Genomic DNA, 23,410 nt, shown 5'->3' with positions numbered 1-23,410 from the left:
CTTCCCCTGAAATGTTTCAGGAAAAGCTTATTTTAAATACTGTTTCACCAAATTTCCATCAAAGGCGATGAACATGTCTCTTGTATTGATATTCTCCTTAAGATGGCAAAGCACATGTTATTTCTATAATACAGGTTGAAGAAAGTTTTTTTTTTGGTCTTTGGGAGGGTGAAGCAAAATGTTCAATTTCAGCAAAACATTGGATTTCATGGTGTACTCCCCTGCCAGGAACTCCTTTGCCAAAATATCCAATTTCAACAAAGATTTGATATGACAAGATTCATTTTCAACACAACATTGTATTTCCTGGTATACTCCCCTGCCAGGAACTCCTGAATTGAATAGACATCCTAGTTTACTCTCCTGCCAGGTATCTCTTCCCAAAAAGGTTCACTACCTGATGCACCTCCTGTATCAGGTTTGTCTGCAATGTTCACTTAAAGTATCACACACTTACCATACTTCAATGGTTACATTTAGCTTCAGTAAAACTTGTTCCAACTTCCCCCCACATTGGTGCCCCATACATGGGCTTTTGTTCAAGTTCAATTTATCAACTTCTTTATACATGTGATTTGGCTCTTGGCAATGCTTGTTTACGGTGTCTCCATATTGAGACTTCACATAAGGGAATAGTACAGCTTTTTGCCCTTTTGATTCTTCTTAGAAGTCTTTTGGTTTTTGGCAATGTGATTTCCAAGTTTCCCCAATTTGGCATCCCATATACGAGGAATTGTACCACTTTTGCTCTTGTACTTTAAATCTAGTTGGTCAGTATTCAAGACCTTCTATTAACTGTCCATGTGCCTGTCGGAATGGTATCTCTTGGCGTCTCCGACCCGCAGCACTTTGCAGCAGCATAGTCTTGTTTTGGGAATGGATTTAGTAACCTGTCAAATCCTCTCTCAGCTCCTCTTCCGGCCTCCTAGTTCCTCGTAGGTAAGGTTGTTGCTGGTTGGTGTGACAGCGCTGGGGATAGCTTTTCCACAGCTGCCGGTGCCTTTGTAGCATTTCACTGGAGCCCGTCAGTCTCCGTTGGGTCTTCTGCCAGTCCAGTACATCGGAGTGACAAGTGGCAGTCCAGGTGCACCTCCCTCCTTCAGCCAGGTTCACTCCTGTTCCTCTGCCCCTCTCTCTGGCTCTGCTTTCCGCTTCACAACCCGGTCCGACTTTTCCTTCACCTTCTCCTGTCTGCAGGTGTTTCTTGGATTTAAATGTCCTGCGCAGTTGATTGAATTAATAACAACTAGTCGCATGTTACTCTTGGTATTACTGTTGATCCTCATTGACTCTTTACTCCTCTTCTTCGTCCCAGTACTTAAAACTTTCTGGGAATTGGAGTCCAAAAGATGCCCATAGTGTTTTAAGTTCTTTTGTTGAACACGTATCTATATAACAATCGTGATGAACATCAGATGTCGAATGAGTTTTAGGAGGGTTATGCACACATGAAAAATTAAGTGTCGGTTTAAGATATTTAACAGAAGTAGATTTTAAGTCCTTACAATTAAAGGGTTCTGAATAATGACCGTGGGCCTTTAGAAACTCGGGGATTAGGGTTTCTTCTTCACAGTCAAGGGAAGAATACTGCATCTCCCCTGTCGGATCCCACACTTCCGCCCCAACAGTTTTCTCCCCTCACATCATCCTCCCTGCTGACAACACCCCCAGGGTCAGGATCAGGTAGCGGCTGCCTTTCCCTAGCCATGTGGGAATAGATCACTACCAGGGAATTAGAGATGACTCCACATGATTCATCACACAAGAGAGGAAAAAGTGTACCTGAGAAGAGTGCCCACCACTGTGATCTTCTGTTGGGGGCTCTTCTCTTTCCTGCCCCCTCCATTTCCTGAAGGAAAAGGCACTCTGGGTATGATGCAAGAAGGCAAGGGCCGCTTTTTATAGCAACAAGGATTGGACACCTTACAGCATGCTTGTTTTTGAACAATCCCCAGTGACATTGTCCCTTTATACAAAGGGGCCTGCCACTACTTCATTGTTTCATCTGTGCACTTTCAAGAAGTCAAGAAGAATTCACTCTCTGTTGGGAGTGCCATCCATTCCATGTCCTCTACCATAGAGATGAATACAGAAAGCATCCAAAGTAGAGGTGAGGTCTGTGCCTAAGCATCCATAGGGAACCGTGGGGGTGACTGCTGTTGGACCAAGGTCTCACTGCTGGCTGCACTAGAACCAGGACCCTATTCACTGCAGGGGGAGAAACCTCTGCAGGTGCCAGCCGAGCTGCCTGAAGTGTGACTGAACCAAAGGACAAAGCTTGTCTGTGGAGAGCTTGAATTGAGCCACCAAGCAACCCAGAAGTCAAGGAAGAGTTCTAGAACATGATTGCTACATTGAACTTATTGTGAGCTACACCTAACCATCGCATTCCTGTCCCATGCTTCTTCGTGCCATGTGGCGTTGCTGCTTGGTCTGCACTGCATGTTGGACCCAGTCGAACAGTTTAGCAACCCAATTCCAAATCACCTTCTCAAAAAGCTCTGAAGAACCCAAAGACAAGAATAAGGTTGTGAGAATTCGACCATCCGCACGGGGAGAGTGCGCTCACCTGGGCTTTTTGATTTTTTGATAAATGAAAATGAATGATGGGAGATCAACTTCCAAGGACTGAGTGATGCCATTCCGCGCACCGTCCATCTGCTTCCCACACAAAATGTATAGTCACATGTACTCTGGGAAGACACAGCCTACAGGCGCAGTCTTCCCCTGTCATATTCAGCTGGAATGTTACAGCTGGAATGTACATCAAAGCATCTCCAGAAGGGGGAAGGTACACCTTCCTACAGTCATGAGCAGCCTAATTTAAATATCAAAGGCTCCATGGATCTGCATTTCCTTTGTCCTCCGGCTGGTGGCAGTGCATGCTAATGAGAGATAATTGAAGCAAGCCTGACGGGGCTTGTTTGCCAGAATAGACAACAGGAAAGACTGGACTAACACCCCTTTGGTATGCAATGTGTCAACTTGAAGCTAGTTCCAACCTCTCGGTACAAAAGATGGTGAATGGCCTGTGTGGGTCCAGCAGTTACTGCAGTTGTCCCTGCAGAGCAGACCCCTTTCAGAGGGATGAAGGATGTGATTTGGGAGAGAACGGACGTCTGCTCCCAGTAAATACTTCAAGGGAAGCCTATGCTTTATTCAAGAGTCCCAGAGAGCTCAGTTAACCAGGGACACACTTTGATCTACAACAGACAGGAAGATGGGTGGGACTATATGTTTAGTTTAGTTTATTCATTTGTATTGCGCACCAGACCCGAGGGTATGAGGGCGCAGGAGCAACAAGGTTATTCACAGCTTGGTTACAAGTTACAATGCATTACAATAATTACAATGGGACAATGGATGGTTGAAGCAGTCACAATAAAGGCAAGAGTTTGCATATTTACAAGTATACATATTTACATAGTTTATAGCGGCGAGGTGGGTTGGGTGGTATTAGCGGTCATTGTTCTTTATCCAATGTATATAGTTGTGTCTAAAGTGTGTGTAGGTTTGGGATGTCCTTAGAGAGGGTGGTAGGGAGTTCCAATGTTGGGCTGCTTTCCCCTGGAAGCTGTTGCCACCCGCTTTGGTGCGTTTGAACCTGGGAACTGTGAGTTGCGTCGGAGGTTCTAGTAGGTCTATTGGAAGTTTATTTACTTATTCTATCGACTAAGTAGCGGGGGGCAGCGTTGTTGAGGCATTTGTGTGTTAGTGAGGCTACTTTGAGCTGGATTTTATCTATAGTGTTGAGCCAGTTATGGGCTCTCCTAATGTTAGAGATGTGTTCTCTCTTGGGGATGCTAAGCCCTGCTCTGAGAGCGTTGTTTTGTAGCGTCTGTATTTTGTTAGTAACCTGTTTGCTAGCTCCTATGTAGAGGGCATTACAATAGTCCAGTTTTGATAATACAAGGGCTCTGGCTAACGTAATGCAGCTCTGGGTGGATAAGAAGGGTTTGGCAGCTCTTATAAGCTTACATGTGTAGGCCGTGGAGGATGCCATAGAGCTGACTTGTTTGTGGAAGGAGAGGGAGGAGTCAATGTATATTCCTAAGGTTTTCACTTCCTTGGTTACTTTGATCGGGTTCCCGTCTATAATAAAGCTGGTGTAGTTGTGGTCCAATTAAGTTAGGTTTGCGGTGGAACCAAGTATGATGAGTTCAGTCTTGTCATCATTCAGGCATAGAGTGAGAAGCCATCCATGCCTGGATGATGAGGTACACCTTGTTCACCAAGGCCAAATCATGGCTGTAATCTCCCGTCAACGGGATGAGGATCTGGGTATCATCGGCATAATTAGTGTAGGTGATACCCAGACCATCTAGATCATCAAACAGGGGCTTTGTGAACACGTTGTACAGTGTAGGGGAGACGCATGAGCCCTGGGGGACTCCGCATGTGATGGGGATGGGGTCGGCGGCAGCTGTGGTGGAGAAGACACGCATGGATCTGTTGCTGAGGAATGACTCGATCCAGCTGATGGCTTCTTGGGAGAAGTGGGAAGCTGAATCCAAGTGATTGCATAAGATTTTGTGATCAACTAGATCAAATGCCGCAGAGAGGTCAAGGAGAAGCAATAAAGCAGTTTTCCCATTGTCTCTAAGAGTGTCAATTTGAGCCTTCTGGTCGATAAGGGCAGTTTCTGTCCCGTGTTGGGGTCTGAAGTCTGATTGCCGAATACTGAGGGGATGGTTTATTTCAAGGTATTTTTGGATTTGTTGGTAGGCTGTCCTGTCTAATATCTTGAGCAGGAAAGAGACGGTGGTAATAGGTCTGTAGTTGGTAGGAATGGAGGGGCCAAGAGAGGGCTTTTTTGAGAAGGGGGAAGACCCAGGACTCTTTGAGGTTGCTGGGGACGGTACCTGAGGAGAAGGAGGCGTTAATGAGTCTGGTGATGAATGGCGAGAGGTCTCTTGCCGCATCTTTAATAATTTGTTGTCACCCCTTGTCTGTCCTGTTGCCGAGCATCCTGGTCCTGACCTCATATATAACAGAGGATTGTTGTAGGGACCCAGGGTTGGTTCATTATGGTAGGCTTAGCCTGCACCAATCACTGTGGCCCATGTGGCTTTAAAAGAGGGCTGAACCCCTCACTTAGCAGATCATCTGAAGATTCCGAAAGGAGTAAGAAGAAGGACTCATTTGGACCTGAACAGAAGGTACAGCCTACCTTACATCTTCCGCCAGTGAAGGAAGGCCTGGAGTTCCAAGAGGGAAGCAAGTTCCTTCCCCTAAACATCTCCCAGGGAACAGAGGGAGATACCGGATTCAGAGGACCCATCCAGCAGCTCCAGAACCGGTACCCAGCCAGCACACAGCATGTCCTGCTAGGTTCTGCCAGTAAGCTCCCTAGGTGGGAAGTGCCGGGAGTCTCTGGACAAAGGAAAAGGGAGTTGCCTGCAATCACTCTACTGAGCTTTGGGGCGTACGCCTTGAAAGGACACATGCCTTGTGAAGAAGCTAGGAGTGCCACACAAGCATCATCCAGCGTCCATCTTTTAAGGACATTTTCGAGACAGTCAAACTGCATCCGGCTGCACTGCTGACTGTTGTCATGCCGCAGTCACAAGAGCCAAGGCCCACCCAAAATCTGTAACAGATGTTAATGTCACTGCGGTGGGCCCACCTACATTAGCTTCAGGACCCACTTGTTATACAATCCTGGCTACACCTCTGCGAAGGAACTGAATAACCTTGAACAGGTAGACTGATTACTTTACCAACTACCCTCCTGTTAGTACCCAGAGTGGATCCCTTTACTTTGTGAAACTGCCTGTCCTCTGTGTTCCTTTGCAGGGGGGGGGGGTGTATTTTGTAGTGACTAGAACTGTCTGTTGTAGTAATAATAAAGTGAATATTTGTATACAACCTTGACTGGACAGTCCCTTTTATCATTTGGTATTAATTGTTTTTTCGCTGTGTTGCAACTAACCAACAATCATGACCTTGCGGAGATAAGCCTGCCGTTCCATCCACGTTACTAAAATTGGACAAGGAGGTCTTATAATGTACTTGTATTTCAATCTGTTCCGATCCCTTCTGGTGTACTAGAGGTGTGGGGTTGATTGATGGTTTAGAAACCGATATTCATCCCTGGACTACTGGTGCCCCGGAAGTTGATTCATCACAAAGGTACTATGAACAGGCTCTGTCCACCTGATCCATTTTATTGCTGAATTTACTTGCTGGATTCCCCTGCTCAAGTACCCAGAGTTATATTCTATCCCAGTTCTACATTTTCTGGGTTCTCTCCACAGGGGTGGATTTTTGTTAGTATTTTTATTTAGCTGTTTGCATTTTTGCTTGTAATTTAAAATGTGTTTTTATGTATTTAATGTCATTGGTTTACATCAAACTTTGCATAGGCCTACATTAAAAATCTAATATGATGGCGAGCAGGACATTTTATGAACACATGGCTGCCTGTAAGAGGTGGGGTAAAAATCTAGATATGCAGTTAAAAAATGATTCTTGCTTAAATAATTAAAATTCGAATTCCTATCCTAGATGCATATCCTTTTCCTAAATTCTAAATAGGAGATATCCAAGAAAGAATCTGGAAAGATCTCATTCTGAGTTTATACCTCATGACACATTTTTACATATTTCATTAAAAAAACTTTTCTGAGAATCTAAAATGATCTTTATTCGATGAAGAAGGGCATTTGGTTTAGCTGTTAGGATTTCTGTGTTAAAGCTCAGAATTCTCAGTATGGCTCTAGAGAACATTGAAGTAATACCCCATTCAGTTTGTATTACTTGTATTGGCACAGAGTGGGGCAAGGTTAAGATCTTTCAATATTCTCCCCTCACATGTATTCAAATTGCCATCTGTCTGCATAAAGTTGGTTCAAGCCCATAGAGTCAGTAGGGGGCTATCGTGTGACAATAGAATAGGATCGTGGGGATCAAGGAAAAACCACTGTAGCACAAATTGAACCTTTTGGTCAGGCTAACTGCAGGCTGATGGTATTCTACTTAGCTGTGTAGAAATACCTTTTTGTCATACACATTTGTAATATGAAATCCCAAATAATTGACATGATCAACCAAAGTGCGGGGCATACCATCTAAGTACCCAGTAAAACCCTTCTTATTCCCCTGGATTTGGGAAATTCAATGACAGAAGACTTTTCCACATTTATTGCCATATTCATTATATATATATATATATATATATCAGGGAAAAACCTTTAGTTACTGGGATGTTAAGGTTAGAACTTAACGCAAAAGAAATCCCTGAAATTCAGCTAGAGCCACCTTAGCTTTGCGCACCCTGTTGCGCAGCTAATGACCACAATGACAACATCACAGATTACATCACAGATGACATCACTGATGACACCACTGGTGATATCATCTATGACAAACAAAAAAGTCAATATTGGATGCTATTTAATGATTACTTTACTTTGTACAGTATGTGTTTTATTTATTTATTTCTATGTTAACCTGTTAATCACTTTCAAAAGACACACAGAAAGAAATATACATCTACGTACTTGTTTTCAAGCAAATGTTGAATTTTAAACCTTCATTTCTTGTCTATAAATATATACATTTAGAGTAATAATTACTTTTTATTTCAATACTGTTGTATGGAAAGTTTAAAATATATCCTAATACATAGTTGTTCCTTGTTTTAAAGCACTTCTCATGTAATTTAAGAAATGATACGTGTAAAATGTTCCTTACAATAAAACAATTGAGTATTTAAATATGTTTATATTAAAATGTATGAAATAATTAGGGTTCAACATGTGTCTCTTTCTATTTCGGGCGTGCCAATTGCATATTTTACCAGTAGCCATGGCCTTCATCCGTGGCCACTGTATATTTTACAACACTACCGCACCTTCTGTTACACCATAGATGTTTTCCATGCCACTGGCCATTTTCTGCAAACTTTCAGCCAAATCCATTGCATGAGTCAAAAGTTATTAGCAATTCATTTTTAGGATTTCCTGTGAAACTCTGACTCACCTTAACTACAAGCGTCGAACACCGCCCTATTTAACCTTCATTAGACATTCTTTTATTTTTAAGTCTCTGTACCATTGCTATTTGGGTTGCTACTTCACATCCCTCCCTGACAGTCTAGCCTGCCCTCGGCCCATGTCACTACAAAAGGCAATGGAGGTACACCTGCCGGTCTGTGTTTGTTTCACCTTTATGATTGTGTCCACGGCTGTTTTCGTAGTAGTGTGGGATTTAGCACTATTCATCCCTCTACTGCTGCAGAGAAGTAATCATTTCATCACAGTATGCTTCAGAGTATGATGATCCTCAGCAGAGTATACGGCCTGGCGCACGCCAGAGAGTATGCTAGATCCTATGTCTGAGAGTATGCCAGAATGCTATGCTCGAGTTCTAGACAAAGGCTTTGTAGCACACAGAAGTTGCATCTGACTTTCAATAATAAATACCACCTCTATTTGGGTGTTAGACAATGAGCTCCACTATATCACAGCCGCGACTACTACGGGCAGAGGAATTAGAGGAATTCGCAGAAAATCAAGAGGAATGAGCCATTGGGAGAGGGCATGGTACATAATTCAATCACGAAAAGGATTAGAATTCAAATTAAATCTGGGAGACGGTGTAAGTAAAGACTCGCCATTGCTTATAGGGGCAAAGTAAACCCACCTCGCACCCACGCATGGGCACCGTCTTTAATGGCGGTATATTAGCTTGCTTGGCAGCAAATGTAGGCGGCTATTATTTTCAAGTCTCCTGCAGGGAATGTACCATCTCTTTAACATCTATGTGCTCATGCCAAAAATAATTAACACAAGATCGTGTTCCTCCTGCGCGTCAGTGCCTGCATTGGTTAGCGCCCATTCCTGGCTAGGGCGATTAGCTTCTTCGCCCCGGGTTCCCATTCATAAAGGGACATTATACACGTTAGACACATTAGACTTCGGCTCTGCGGCTTCTGCGGGTGGGTTCCTGGTGGTCAGATTCCCAGACAGAGGAATTCAAGGACAGCCGGCATCTGGCCATGCCAATCACAGCCTCCCAGGGCAGCATCGCACCGTGACTCCATCTGCTCCCTTCTTCTGAAAAGTTTGAAAAATCAGACAAATAAAGGCATGCATGCATGGTTGTTATTTTCGGTCGGGGGAGACAAGGGTGTTTGTCCCCCCAACTATCGTGGCACACCACCCCCCACCCTACATTTGGCAGGGCCCCTTTCCTTATAGGTCATGACCCGCCCCCAACATTTTCAGCACAGTTACTCCACTGAAGACATGGTCTTGTGTAGCACACTTATGCTACCGACAAACAAAATAAGACTCAGGCATAGCTTTTAATACTGTACTAAATGTTTGGCTGGGTCTCATAAAACATGCACCTGGAATACATATACTGTGAGCTGCAAAGAGGGTCGTGGGCTTCTCGGTACTATCACTCTGTGCGTTTTCTAATGTTTTTATTAAGGACATAATGTGTGATGTTTCGGAACAGATTGTAACAGGTGACATGTGTCCAAAATAGAATGTTGCTATTTGCTCCGCACTGCCCCCATGCAGCAGCATGAATATAGACATTCTTATGGGTGCGCGGCAGTGCGCAACCATAATAAATACATATGGGGGTGCGAAGAAGTGAAGAATATAACATTGATATAGGCGTGTTTTTTTTATATGGAAATTTGTGTTGGTCATAAAATGATCATCAATCCTCTAGTCCAGGCTTAAAAACTCTTTCAGCTCCCATCAGCACTAGCCAGCATAGTCAATGGTGACGCATCCTAGGAGTCATCCATGGACCAAAAAACCCCAGAGGGCTGCAAGCTGAGCAACCCTCATCTAATTGTTAAATGCTGTGTTTCTTAAAAGAGCAATTGAAATATGTCATGGCACAACACTGCATCAACTACCACTGCCCCTCCCATTACGCCTCTTGGAAGGTGGGTAGACCAATACAGGGCGCCCCTATATGGAAGCAAGTGGAAGTAAGGCTTTCACAAATGGATGGCATATGGGCCTTATATAGGTGTGAGGCACTCACTCACTCTTTCATCACTCATGCTATGTCTGTCAGAGGAAGTCTAAACCCCATTGCTGCAGCCATTATGGGCAAGGTCTACGGCTGAAGTACTGCTCGAGTCCTACTCAAGTAGCTCCATCTTTCGATTAACTCACACTACATTAAATAAGGACCTACAGTAATTGGGTATTAATGAACAGGTGCTGCTCGTGAAGCTAGAGCTTCATAATTTCAGCCACCCCGCACCCCGGTGCCAGCGATCTGGCAGGCAATTCTTAGTGCGCACCCACGCACTGCAGCAGCTGGACTAAAAAGTAGAAAAGGCGCTCATTCACTGTTATAAGTAACGACTGGGTCGGTTCTGTGCTGAGAACATGTGCAGGAGCGTCTTAAACCCAACGACCGTTGCGACAGCAGCTGAAGCACAAACAGACGCGTGTTTCTTTCAGACAGCATGTGGTGTGCATAGCTCTGGCTTTTGGACAGGCCAAAGAGGGGTACACAAGTGTTGAGTGTTTACACAAACACATGTAAGTTGTGAGTGGGTTTGCCAGATGGCCCCGTGTCAGGAGGACACACTTTTCCGGTCCTTGACTTTGGTTTTCCACATCATTGGTGTCAGTTGCACAAGAGCAATGTTCTCCATGGAGGTCAAATAATAGCACAGAACATGGAATGCACTTGTTTGTTAAATGAAAGCTGAGGACTGGAACAGTGGCAGCCCAGTTACCTGGAGCAATCTGGTCAGCTTAGTCATTGTTATATACCAGGAATAGCTTTGGTTTGAAAATAAATGCATTTTTATTTTGAGCTATTAGCTGGTGCTTTCGCCACATATAAGCCGAAACTATTGCATGGGAGCACAAATGGGAAGAAATGCATATGAGGAGGGACACATAGCTTGTAGGTGCTGTTTGGTTATTTGCCTACCCATTGACTGCCCATGGCCATGCTAATCCCGATGGCCTTTGCCACCCAGTTCCTGCCGCTCGCCACCCAAACCACCTTCTCATGGGAATTCTTGGAGCTTGCTTTAAACAGGCCTTACCATCAAACTTTGCGCTTGATGTTCCTGACAGTGTTTTTTCAATTAATCTTCTGAGAGTTAATTGGAGCTGTAAATGGGCTACTGGTGTAATAGATATGTCTTAACCATGTCTGCCATCAACTACTCACTTTGTAAGCACTATGGGCCTCATTCCGAGTATGGCGGTAAGGGATAGCGGCCACCGGTAACGAGACCGGTGGCGGTGATCCCTTACCGCCATACTCCGAGTTCCCTTTGCGCCCTCGCCCTTAACGCCTGCTTTGAGCAGGTGTTAAAGTCGAGGGCGCAAAGGGGCCTCCAAGCCAATAACGATGACCGTAATGAACGGTCACCGTTATTTGCATCTTCCCCATTCCCATTGAGCCCTATGGGGGCTCATTGGGGAATGGGGAAGAGCCTTGGTGAATGGGGAATTACCGCCCCGCCAACCTTGGAATGGGGCGGTAATTCGGCCATCCACCAAGGCGCTGCCGGTCCGGGTACGGCGTCAACCAAGGCGTTAATAGCGCCATTGGTTAGCGCCGTACTCGGAATGAGGCCCTATGTCTCTCCTTTACTGCCACCCTGTTAATAGCAAGCTTTAGCAAAGCAAACACTTTTATTAACTATTAGACATTTTCCAGGGACTGCTATTAGATGCCCAGGTACTCACATCATTTTGCACCTGCACCATCAATGGTCAGTTAATACCTCTACAGCAGTGCCTGACAAGTGCCTTTCCCATGCCTAAATAAAAGCCAAAACTGTTGGCATGTCCAATGCTTGTTTTACTTATTCTGACTATCCACAATATGAAAATGTGTGTCTTGATCCAAAAAAATCAAATTGGGATTTTAAAACGTCACAGCCACTCCACATTTTGCAAACTATGCTGCTGCTCCGTCGTGGGCTTAAAAGCAATGACCACATAACCTTGACATATCTTCGCTGCCCACTGAGCAAAGTATTGACTTCATAATCTTATCAGGCGTCAAAATGTCAAGTTGCAAGATACTAGCCAGCAATGAAAGTCACTTGCCACCTCGATTCTACACAAATATAAAAATACAGAGCAGCCCATTTTTTACTCATCAAGAGCCTGAGCCGGGATACTGCCCAACGCTATTAGCGTTATCGCAACTCGGTCCCAATGAGGGGGTTCTTGGCGAAATCACAAGTTGATGAATGCTAAGATAAGTCCTTGGCTGGTATCGTTGTGTTCTGAGAGCCTGTGTTTCTTGGTAGCCGGGGAAGAGCTTTTTCATGTATTCCCGGGAATGTAAAAGTTTAATGAATCGACTCTCAACAAACAAAGAAGACTGATGGGCACTGGAGAGAGTAGGAGGGCGGGTGTATCCTTTTCAAACCTATGGGGTGTTTGTTTAAACTGACATCAACACCAGCGCATGATTTTCTTCATCTGAAATAATGTCATGGCCCCTGCTGCCTACTAAGCTCCTGGATTCACGTGACAGGTCAACAGTTAGAAAAAACAAACACTGTCCGGAAGTGAGCCAAGATGGAAGCAGAAAGGGAAAACAACGGGGGTGGTGGGGTAGGGAAATGGGGTGAAGAGGCTGGCAGTCTAAGGAGGAAGAGAGGAAGGCACCTGCATTATAACTATTCAAAATATTATCATGAATACATTAAACAATAGACATATAAACTACAAGTAAAGTCGAGCAAAAAATTACCAAAACTCCATCGTTTTTTTTGAAGTAAGACATTACTTTTATCAAGCTCCAGCTACATTATGGTGTACTTTCATGATGAGGAGTAATGCGCAGAAACTCTTACCGCCAACGATGTTCAAAGGGCGCCAAATGTCAAAGAATACTGGCACTGCATGTTTCTTGGCGATTTCACTCCAAATACATGTAATTTGTTTAACGACCTCCAAACCAACAATACATGGACTGAGCAGGGAACGCAGAATTGGAAGGAACCATGCAATTCACCACGTTGCTGCCAGGCAATCATTACCTAAGTGAGCATTTTTCCATGTATTGATTGCTGCTTCATAAGGTGCCTACTGCCATGCAATCGCTTCGCGACATCAGCAACGGAGATGGAGGGGGAAGGGAACAGACGAGAAGGGGGGTAGGGAGAAGACAAGCAGGAAGAACATTCACAACCTTGGTATATCCCAGAGCAAGCGGGGCGGGCAGAGGAAAAGGACAAGTCATTTATTACAAAGATAATAAGAAAAAAAGTGCCAAGAGACTACATTTAGTGCAGGAGAGGTGAAATGCTCTTGGCAAAGGCAACGAATTCTGAGTACTACATGTGCCAGGTTTAGGGAACCAGCCGGGAAGCAAATTACCTCTGGTGCAGGAGCCGCTGTAGTACACCAGAAGGCATAGTCCAGCAGAAGGAACTTCGACCATGGACAAAAGGCAACGAGTGTCATTGAAGTCGGGGGAAGGGTGCAGGGCAACATATGCTTGTTTTATTAGCCCATATTATCTTCTTCAAATTCTCCATTTCCGCCATTAGGCGATCTTCCTTGCTATGTGTTATGCACTTTTTTTAACACTTCGTAAACTGCACTTGAACACAAGGCCCTCCTTCTCGTGCTCTAAAATATTAGCATGGAAGCATTTTCAAAACATGAAATGCACTTCAACAACAGCAGTTCGATGACAGCCAGCAGCCTTACGGAACTTTAAAACAAGTTAGACTAGCCACCAAGCCTAAATTCAGAAGCCGAACTGCAAAGTCCCTTCATTGTAAAGTGTCCCAACTTTTCATTGACCGGACCTTATTCCATTTGGGAATGGTATTCCCTAGACCAACATCCCTTCCCTTTCTCTTAAGTCACCAAGCCCATGCAATAGACCCAGAATGGCTATTAGGGCCAAACAAGGGACCCAGCTCGCTGTACCCAGCACATCCTTCAGACTCTAAATCCAGGCATTTCACCAATAGATCTTATCCCACCCCATGCACACAATATCACAGCAGCCGAAAGTAATTCATGAATGCTCCATTATCTAATAGTAGGGGCTGGTAAATCAAAACTCACCACATGTCCACTCTATTGAATACATCTAGAATAGACACAGTGCTTGAAATAAACTGCTGCCTAGTTCCAGAAAATGTAGGGACAATGTAGTGTGACGAATCCTCAGCTGTCGTGCCTTCTCCCCTAGGGGGAGCCCTTTTCCATGAGGCCAGGGAGTTGAGGCCGCTAACCGATAGGCCCCCTGGGGGTGGTGCTCAGAGGGAGGGTCTCATGGGGAGGGATCCCCCTAAGGGACTAGGGACGTCTATCAGAGGAGAACAAGGTACAACACCTGCTTCCCTTCACCTAACCCTCCATTACCCTATCTTCCCATGTACATGTCTCACACCGACAGTATTAACAGTACTGGGACTATGAAGAGTACAACCAACCCAAGCGAGATCAAGGATAAAAGTACTGAGATGAAGAAGAATTCCATTGACACTCAGGCGAACATGCAGATTAAAGGTACTGAGATGAGGAGGAGGTGCAGAGCCATAAAGAGTACTCCTAAGAACTATAATGAGCAGTGTAATTGTTGCCAGCTGCTCATTGATCAATGTAGAGTAGACAAGGAAGAGAGATTCAGGAAGCAGTTGTCTAACTCTCCCTGGAGAAACTACAGGAGCCAGCACGGTGCAGGAAGATGGAAGGAAGTAGACCAGGGCACGCACCAAGAGGGGAACTGGAAGGACCAGAGCCAGTCCAGAGTGGAAGGACCAGAAGGCAAGCTTACAGAGAGAAACTCCCAGTGTTCCTGAAGCCTGTGAAGCACATGAAGGGAAGGCTGCGCTGCCCAGAGGAAGATTGAGACTGCAGTTTTCACAGGAGGACCAGAGACCACTGCAAAGCTCTCTAGAGGTAGGGGGAGCACTCAGGCTGGCTGGTGAGAAACGAATAAGGTGCAGTCAGCATTTTCATAGTCACAGTACCTGGCAGGCAAGTGAACCAGGTCTGTCCCGCAACAAGAGAAGCTTAAGGGTCTAGCACCCACCAGCCAAAAAAAACACAAGTCATCTTCCTCATGACGGTACTTGGGAGGAAAGGGCCCAAGTATCCCAAGGCAAAGAAGAGGGGTCTGGGACCCACCACCATGTGAGAAAAACATAAGTCATCTTCCTCGTGATGGTATTTGGGAGATGTGGGCTCCAAGAACCCACACGCATAGAAGAGGGGTCTGGTACCCACTACACAAGAAACCACACAAGTCATCTTCCTCATGGTCGTACTTGGAAGAAGAGGGCTCCAAGTACCCAAACATAAAGAAGTGGGGTCTGAAGGGAATCATTCCCCGGGGCATTGTGAACTGTGTTGCGTGACAAAAGCCTTGAGAAATGCCAGGGGAAGGGAGACATATCCCCAGGCAAGATAACTTTATGTTGTTGTGTCATACAAGCCAGAGAAATGCCAGGGGAAGGGGGCCATTGCTCTTGGTGAAGGGAAATGTTATGTTTTATTTTGGGAGAGCCTGAGAAAGGTTAAGGGGGCAGAGTCATCCCCCTAATTCAGTGGAACTGTATAAAGCCAAATTGGTTTGCCTTGAGTGGAATCTTGCTTTGTTGGCCTCTTGAGGAAAAGGATTGACGTCTGGGAAAAGGAAGTTATTCTCTCAGGTGGAACTACCCAGTGAAATCTGGGTGCGAATCTGTTATGCTCACCTGGTCTCTGCGGAGGCGTTGGGGCATGGATGCAGCCCTCCCTGAACTTGAATCACCCCCTTCAGGCCTTCCCTCAGTAGAAAAGTTGTGAGCAGTGGTACGTGCTGATACTGCTCCTGTGAATTATGGAAGATAAGCTCTCCGTCCTGCTACTTCTGGCAGGGGCGCGTCAAATGGGGTCTAGTTCCTTCACTGATCCCTGATAAGGATTTGTCCAGTCAAGCTGTGACTATGCTTCCCCTTATGATTGGTAAGTCTTTCATGAGCTCTTGTGATGCTGTTCGTTCTGTTTAATGTCTTTATATGTTGCTCCTATTTATACCCGCAATAATGTCTCTTTTCTGTTTTCTTCCCTTAGATGGAAATGCGGCCTTAATGCAGCTGTGAGACGTGAGACGCGGCCGGATGGAAGATGGATGCTACCGCAATGTTCGACAGCAGGTAAGTGATGGTTTAAGGAAAAGCGCAAAGTATGGCGAAGCACAACCTTAAACGGACAGTTTTTTCGATGTCTAACCTTGTCTTCTGTTTTTCCTTGTAGGTGCTGTTGTCGACGATGGAGCGTGTCGTGCTGCAGTGCCAAGATGAAGATTTCGGCGTTCCGGAAAGTGTAAAGATGAATACTTGGTTTGCCAAAGAGATCTACAGGTAAGAACAGCTTCCCCCAGTTGGTAAGTATGCTGGCAGGAAGCAGGATGTCCAGGAAGCAGGATCTTCAAAGGTAAGTCTGACTTCCGGCGACCGTGAGCGTTACGCTGCTTGCAAGTGCAGAATAACCAGAAGCGTCTGTCTTGAGGATCGGGGCAGCTTATATAGCTGAGATCGTGGGCACGCCCATTAGGGCCGGCTTACCAGCCACACCCTGCCACTCCTAGAGAGTGAGCATGTGCGAAGGCAATCGATTAGCAGCCGCACCCAAGAATACACTTGGGGCTGCGTAATGGATGGAATGTTCAAGGTTAATGCATCCTGCTTAATGGATGGAATGTTCAAGGTTAATGCATCTGAAGTGCTATGTCCATAATAAAAGCTTTTTGGTGTTAAATGGATGTTCTTGTTTAGTTTTGTTCATGAGCATGGCGCCAAAGGTGCCAGGACAGTGTCCACCCAGGTCTTCTGTGCATGCGACCCCTGCATGCCTGTGCCCCTAACTTCATGACCATGACAGAATCAGCTGTCCAGGAGAAGGGAGTCATTCTTCTGGACCACCAACCTTTTTGAGCTCGTTAGAGTCAGATTAGAGTGTAAGGGAGAGAGTAAGGTTTTTGAACACAGGACATTGGACTTTATTGTTTTTGATCATTCTGACAGGACCCTTAGTGTTTATGCTGAGGCAGGGAAACCCCTCTTAGAGTTAGGGATGCGTATCGTTTTCTTTTCCTTTGAAACCAAAAGTAAACATTGATTCGTGAATCATGCCACCTGTGTGTCAGTCTCCTCAGTCCGCAGCCTTACAGTAGCTAAAAGACAACCTTGAATGCTGCAAACTAGTTAGCGCAATTTATTCCTTTTCCTGCTATCTCACCAAACTGAAAAGGGCAACAGGGAGCACACGGTAAGTATGGAAGATGATGTATGACTCCCCTCTTGGTACTTAATAACTTGGTATGGCGCCCATTGCTCCATAATTGTACACAGTTCTTTGAGCTCGCCCCAAGCTATTATGGAATCGTGCTGTGTTCTCAGGATTTACCCATGTATAGAAATGCTACTTTCCCTCATCCTGACTTGTGATGTTCAATTACACATACATATGGACAACACACACATTTATTGTTAAGTCTCCAATATTAATACTGAGACCTTCACTAGCTTTTGCACCTCCACAACATGAAATTGTGGATGTTTATTTGCGTTCAGGTGAACATCAGAGTTCTGGAGTTTCCTAAAATTAACAGCATAACCGACATTATGATCTACGTCCCAAAATAACCAACCCAAAAAAGCTGGCTTTATTGGTAATGTCCTACTCCTTTTTTGAGGCAAATGTTCTCCACCCACAAAAAAGCTTAGCAAGCTTAGTCTTTGTTTGTAGAGTTGCCCAAAACCAAACTTTTGCAATCATTTTCCAAGAATCATTCATTATGGACTAACACATTGTTGCAGTAGAACAAACAAGCAACCTGCAATCAAAAGTATTAAATAAATAAGCAAATGATCTCCCAAAACGATGAAATATCAGTAGACGAGGCCATCAAGAGCAGTACATATGACAACAGCAACTCCCTCTTTCTTATACGTACACAGAAAACCATCACCAGTCTCCAAAGTACTTCGTTTTCAGCAGCACAAGTTGCAAAATACAACAGGAATCATTTTATCTAGATGAGTTTAATTGGATACCAGCTTGCAAGATATGTAAGTGAGTTAGCAGCTTCGCCCGGCTGTGTTCAGTCTGCACAATGCAGGTTCATGTCTTCCCCTCTTCTATTCTTCTCCCCTAACTACCTTCCGTACTCTGCTTCTGCTCGCAACTTGGGTGTCGTCTTAGGCCCATCTCACAACTTCTCGCTCTTCATCTCCAAATCTGCCACTGCGGCTAGACTTAATCTCCTCAACATCAGAAAAATAAGACATCTTCTTCCCATCAACACTGCTAAACTCTGAATCTCCTCGTTAGTACTCTCTCGATTTGGCTACGGTGCCAGTCTACCCTATGATCTTCCCAACTATGCTTTTTCACCTCTCAACGAAGTCCACAACTATGCTCTCAGTACACTTTTCAACCTTCCCTGCTTCACCTCCACCTTCCCGGCCCATTGTTGGTCAGGCTGGTTATCTATGAGACAGAAGGCAAAGAATAAACTCATTCTCATCATCTTCAAAACTATACACAGACTCGCCCCCATCCTACCTATCTGCCCATCTCACTGCCTACTCTCCCCCTCACTCCCTACAATCATCCTCGGCTCAACTCCTTGCCACCTCTCGTGTCTCTTGCACTCTCTCTTGTTTCCGCTCTCCTCCTCTCCTCGCTCCCTTACTATGGAATGCTCTTCCTCTCCCTCACCGCACTACTTCCACTCTATCTCTATTTAAATCCAACCTCCTAGCTCCCCTCCTTTCTGAAGAGCCACTTTCATAGCATTCTACACCACCATATCGTCCCGTTCTCCTCTCCCCCGCCTCTCTACGGCAACCCCACAGCTATTATCCCTCACCTCTTCATCCTAAAACTTAGCACTTCTCCACTATCCCATTCTTATATCATGCTCTCCTGTCCTTGTCACTGGTTCATGTTTCTACCTCCACTGCATCATCTGGTCTTATATCCACATCCTCTCAACCATTGTTGGGGACACTGGTCCTCCGCTCTGTAAATCAATGATAAAAGGTTTTGTAAGCATTTCTGTGCCAAAATGGCATTGTTTTCCCTGTAATTGCCATTAAATAAATAAATAAATGTCACAAAGACACATTAGGTCTCCATCCATTTTGGGGCCCTGTGCAATCCCCCTGCCACCCCCAGGCCATCCTATCAAAGGATTACAGAAGCAGTCACAGCCCCATCTTTCTATGGTTCAGAGAAGATGGTCAGAATAGGGTACCCCTACATGATATCCGAGGGCGTTACCTTTCCCCACCTTCTATCTGAAACCAGACTTGTTATGCTTTAGAACCTCATTCCAAAATAATCTTGCGTTCTAGTACCAGGGGTGAATGCTCTCCAATTTATGCCTCAGTTAAGGAGGGATAGATTGGGACCTCCCTACAGATGCTCTTGGGGCCTACCTTCCCGGACTCAAAGAAAGAGTTAAACCCCAGGACTATTAGTGGGTTAAAGGGCTGAAATGCAGTCTGTTGAAAAATTGGTGAATTCCAGGCACAATTCACCAATTTTGTCTGTCGAGTGAAACTGACAATTTTGGGCTTTTGCGCGTGTGAAATTTCGTTTTTTCTTGTTTCATTTTTTTAATGGCCATAAAAAGTTGAAGGTTAAAAAAAATGTCATTTACAAAAGTAATATTTTTGATGTTTTCCTGTCTGAATTCTTTTTTCTGAAATTTTACCTTTCATGGGCCATGAAATATTTTGGCCAAAAAAACAACATTTTGGTTAAAAAAAACAAATTTCTGAGAAATATTAAATTCATCTAAAAAAGCAGCAGAAATATATAAAGACCCCAAGGCCAGCAAAACAGAATTGGAGGAGAATTTCACCAATTTCGATTTGCAGGCAGTAATTTAATCACTCCCACGCTGGACCTATTGCCAGGTCAATAGCATAGCATTCAGGGTTTGGTAGGAGTTTATCAAAAAGCGAGCTTGACACTTTATGCCTGGGACTGTGAGATCAAGAATTGTCTGGGCACTATAACCATGGGACTGAAACGCCAAGTAACATGCTTTGCGCTATATCCCTGAGACAATGGGTAATGAGCCAAGAAGCAAGCTGGACGCTATATCCCTAATAACCGTGAGAATGAAAAGCCAATAAATGTACTGAGTGCTATATCCCTGTGTCAACTTCCTCTTCATCTTGTGCTGGATATCCTCAAATTCCAGAAGCTCCTCAAGACTGTCCTTTTCACCTCCTCCTTCCCTTTCTCCCTCCTCTGCTAAACCTCAAAGCTGTTGGGATTGGTGTCCTACTAGGTCTTGGCCTCCCACACCCAATCGCCTACAGCCTCCGCCCCTCCTAGCACTTTGCCTTGGCCACCACAGGCCTGCACTTAGCTATGTATTGGTGGTTCTCCACTACACCTAGGCACTTACAGCTGCTCACTCCCTAGCACTTCCCACATATTATACCTAGCACTTACCCCTGCTCCCCAACCCCTTCTCTCTCTGTCTGCACTTGCACGTTCTGAATCTCACAAGGCCTATTAGGTCTGCCTCTGTCTTACAGTGTTATATTTAATGACTCCCATGTTCCCTCTCTGTTGCCTTGTGGGCGCTTTGAAACACAATTTAGTAGTTGTTTAAGCGCCTTACAAATGCACAAAAAATAAATAAATGAAATGTGACCCAAGTGCTACATCTCTCAGACTTGCTTTAGATTTGGGATTTATGATAAGGACAGGTGATCCTTCAGATAGGCCTTTGTACCATTTTGTGTAGCGCCCATCCTGAGACAATAATATAGTTATATTCATTGAGATCTAGTTAAAACATGAGGTCATATACGAGTTCATACTAAACCCTTCCTATATGCGAAAGGAACAAAGCAGCTGTGCCAGCAATACTTCGGAGACTGAGCCCTAGGCTAGAGAACCAGGGGGAAACTAGTAACCCAATCAGTCAGGTACCCAGACAGTTTATAGTTTGTCCCCTCCTAGTACAGCTTGGTTGGATCATTCTTGAAAAAAGCCCCCGCCTCTTCGTAGTAGTTCACCCCACCCATCCTGTTGTGTTGAAATAGAGCTGAATCTCCTTCGTGACTCGCGTGCGTTTGGCAGGACCAACTCAGGACAAACTCATGACCAACTCAGGACCAACTCAGGACCAAGTCAGGACCAACTCAGGACCAAGTCACGACCAACTCAGAACCAACTCAGGACTTCATCCTTCCGAGCAAGATACGTTTTGCAGATGATAACTGAGTAATAACAACTTTTATTACAGTAAAGACAGATTAAAATAGGAAATAATTTAGATCATCAACAAATGCATGTTTGCTCATGCATCAAACTAATTTAAAAAACGTTCACAATATAACCTTGCTCGAAGTCTTTGCTTAAAAGGAAAAGGCCTTTGGAACACAGGAAAAGCATATGGATAAAGAGCAGAAGATTCCCTGTTTTCGAGCCAGTGTTCTGCAATGCCTTCTCCCAGACTCCAAGGCATGTATGCATGTCTGTGATGTATACAATGAACATCTAGATGGTAAGCAACGGGGCTCAGAACATACAAGTCTAGGTTGCTGAGGGCCTGGGATGAGTTAGAGGAGCAGGAGGGCGAGAGAACCTCTGAGGAGCAGAAGCAGCACTGAGAGGAGCACTGATTGGCAAGGTCATGCCTAAACCACCTTAATTTCAGTTAAGAGCCTAGCTAGCATGGAATGTGATGGCTAATATGCACCTCTCCTAAAACCCCAGGGTCTGAAGCCCACCCGGTTGGCACAGATAGGCTTAGCAACAAAAGCGTCTAAAGGATAGCCAGCCCCCCAGGGTGAATAATACAAAAAGTCCACATTTAAACAACAATAAAAGATAAAGAAGATTGTACTCACGGACACACACATCTCGGCTTTCATAAAATCCAGGACAGCACTGAGATTTGCGCCTGTACATTGTTTTTTCGCCACGTCGGTACGCTGTGCGATAACTTATTCTAGGAATAAAACACATGAAGCATTGTCACTTTTTAAAAATATTTAAATCCATGTAAACCACAAAAAGTCCCTGCGGGCCTATCCAGTTTCTCTCTACTGATCTCCCCAGCCAATGATGTCTCCCAATGGGCCCAGAGTGTCCTCCAAAGCCACACTGAAGAAGAGCGATTTCACAAAATGGGCCGATTTACTAAGCTAGCTCAGTGGGTTAATTAATCTATCACAAAAATCGGTGTGCGAAATGAAGGTCTGTGGCTCCCATCTCGGTGGACCCTCTCATCTTTTCTTTTGGAGTCTGATGAAGTAAGCAGCATTCACTAATAACGACTTCCACTTATAAGCGACTAGAGACTACTCACTTTATAAACTGTGCAATAAAAACGTCTGGATTTTTGGCCAAACAGTTTTGGGACATAAGTGTGTTTGCACCAGGGCTGGATTTCTCCTGCAAGGCGACTCTATGACGCTGCATAGGACGTCACAGGCAGCTGGCACCAGAGTCGACTTGCAAGATGCAAATGTGCCCCAATGCAACGGAAAGAACAACACCAAAACTGCACTTTGACCTGGGAGGCATAACATTTAGCGATAGAAAAAAAGCACACACTCAGGCATTGTGCACTAATAGCTGGGGAACCGCCCTTTCTTCGTTGGTGTTTCTTCAGTGCTCTGTATGCTTGGAAACGAAAGGGCACCGTTTCTGTACATCCTGTTCATCTACTTTCATTTTTGTATTGAAGTCCCATTGCTGGTAGGATTATTTTGGAAAATCCTAATTAGAAGTATTCGTCTCAATGAAGTCCCGCGTATCAGAAGCCCGGCAATAGAATGGCCTGACTATGACACGGAGGCCTGACTATGCCACACTTAATGATCACATCCACAGCAGCCAGTAACAGTATCTGCAGCACTCGTGTGGCCACATGTTCAGCAATTCCTCTTCCACTTCCTGTGTCTCACTCTTTCCCGCCGACGCCCCAAATATAAATTAACGTGTCTTCTACGGGCCTCTTTCCGGCTTCTGGCCCCTCCACCCCTCTTCCTCCTCTCGGATCATTTCATTGTCGTTTGCCGTGTTTTCGAGGCCAGTGTTTTACACGTCTACACTTCAAAGTGTAGTTGTGTGTTTGGGGTGGGGGTTTGGTGGTGGAAGGGTGCAGGGGTGGGATAGAGGGGGAAAAATCAACCAAAATGTCTGCGGCAAAAACTTTCTTTGGATATTTCTTTGTTTATTTATATACAGGAGGAGCAAAGCTCTTTTGATCACAAAATAATGTACAATAGATAAGAAATCACACCTGACAAGAAGCAGCAAGCTTCCTACAATGGGGTGAGTCTGAGGGACATTCTGGCCAGGTTGTGGAGGTAAATAAATGGAACAGTCACCCGGGACAATACATACGTGGAAATATATAGATTGCATGTTGAAAGTGAAAATGTATTAAAAAAAAAGGG

General features: G+C 44.8%; 1 protein-coding gene across 1 annotated transcript in view; it reads right to left on the bottom strand.

Moving 5' to 3' along the window:
• Positions 1 to 23,410, bottom strand: part of MEGF10 (multiple EGF like domains 10) — a 373,462-nt gene that overhangs the window by 269,558 nt on the left and 80,494 nt on the right. The window contains exon 4 of the mRNA XM_069625609.1: positions 21,854 to 21,954. Within this exon, the coding sequence (XP_069481710.1) occupies positions 21,854 to 21,954 (101 nt within the window). The remainder of the gene's footprint in view (positions 1 to 21,853; positions 21,955 to 23,410) is intronic.

The sequence above is a fragment of the Ambystoma mexicanum genome, chromosome 6p, assembly GCF_040938575.1.
Source record: "Ambystoma mexicanum isolate Mex_15411 chromosome 6p, UKY_AmexF1_1, whole genome shotgun sequence".
Taxonomy (NCBI): Eukaryota; Metazoa; Chordata; class Amphibia; order Caudata; family Ambystomatidae; genus Ambystoma; species Ambystoma mexicanum.
Note: the sequence above shows the minus strand (reverse complement) of the source record. Positions and strands in the feature narration are given on the sequence as shown.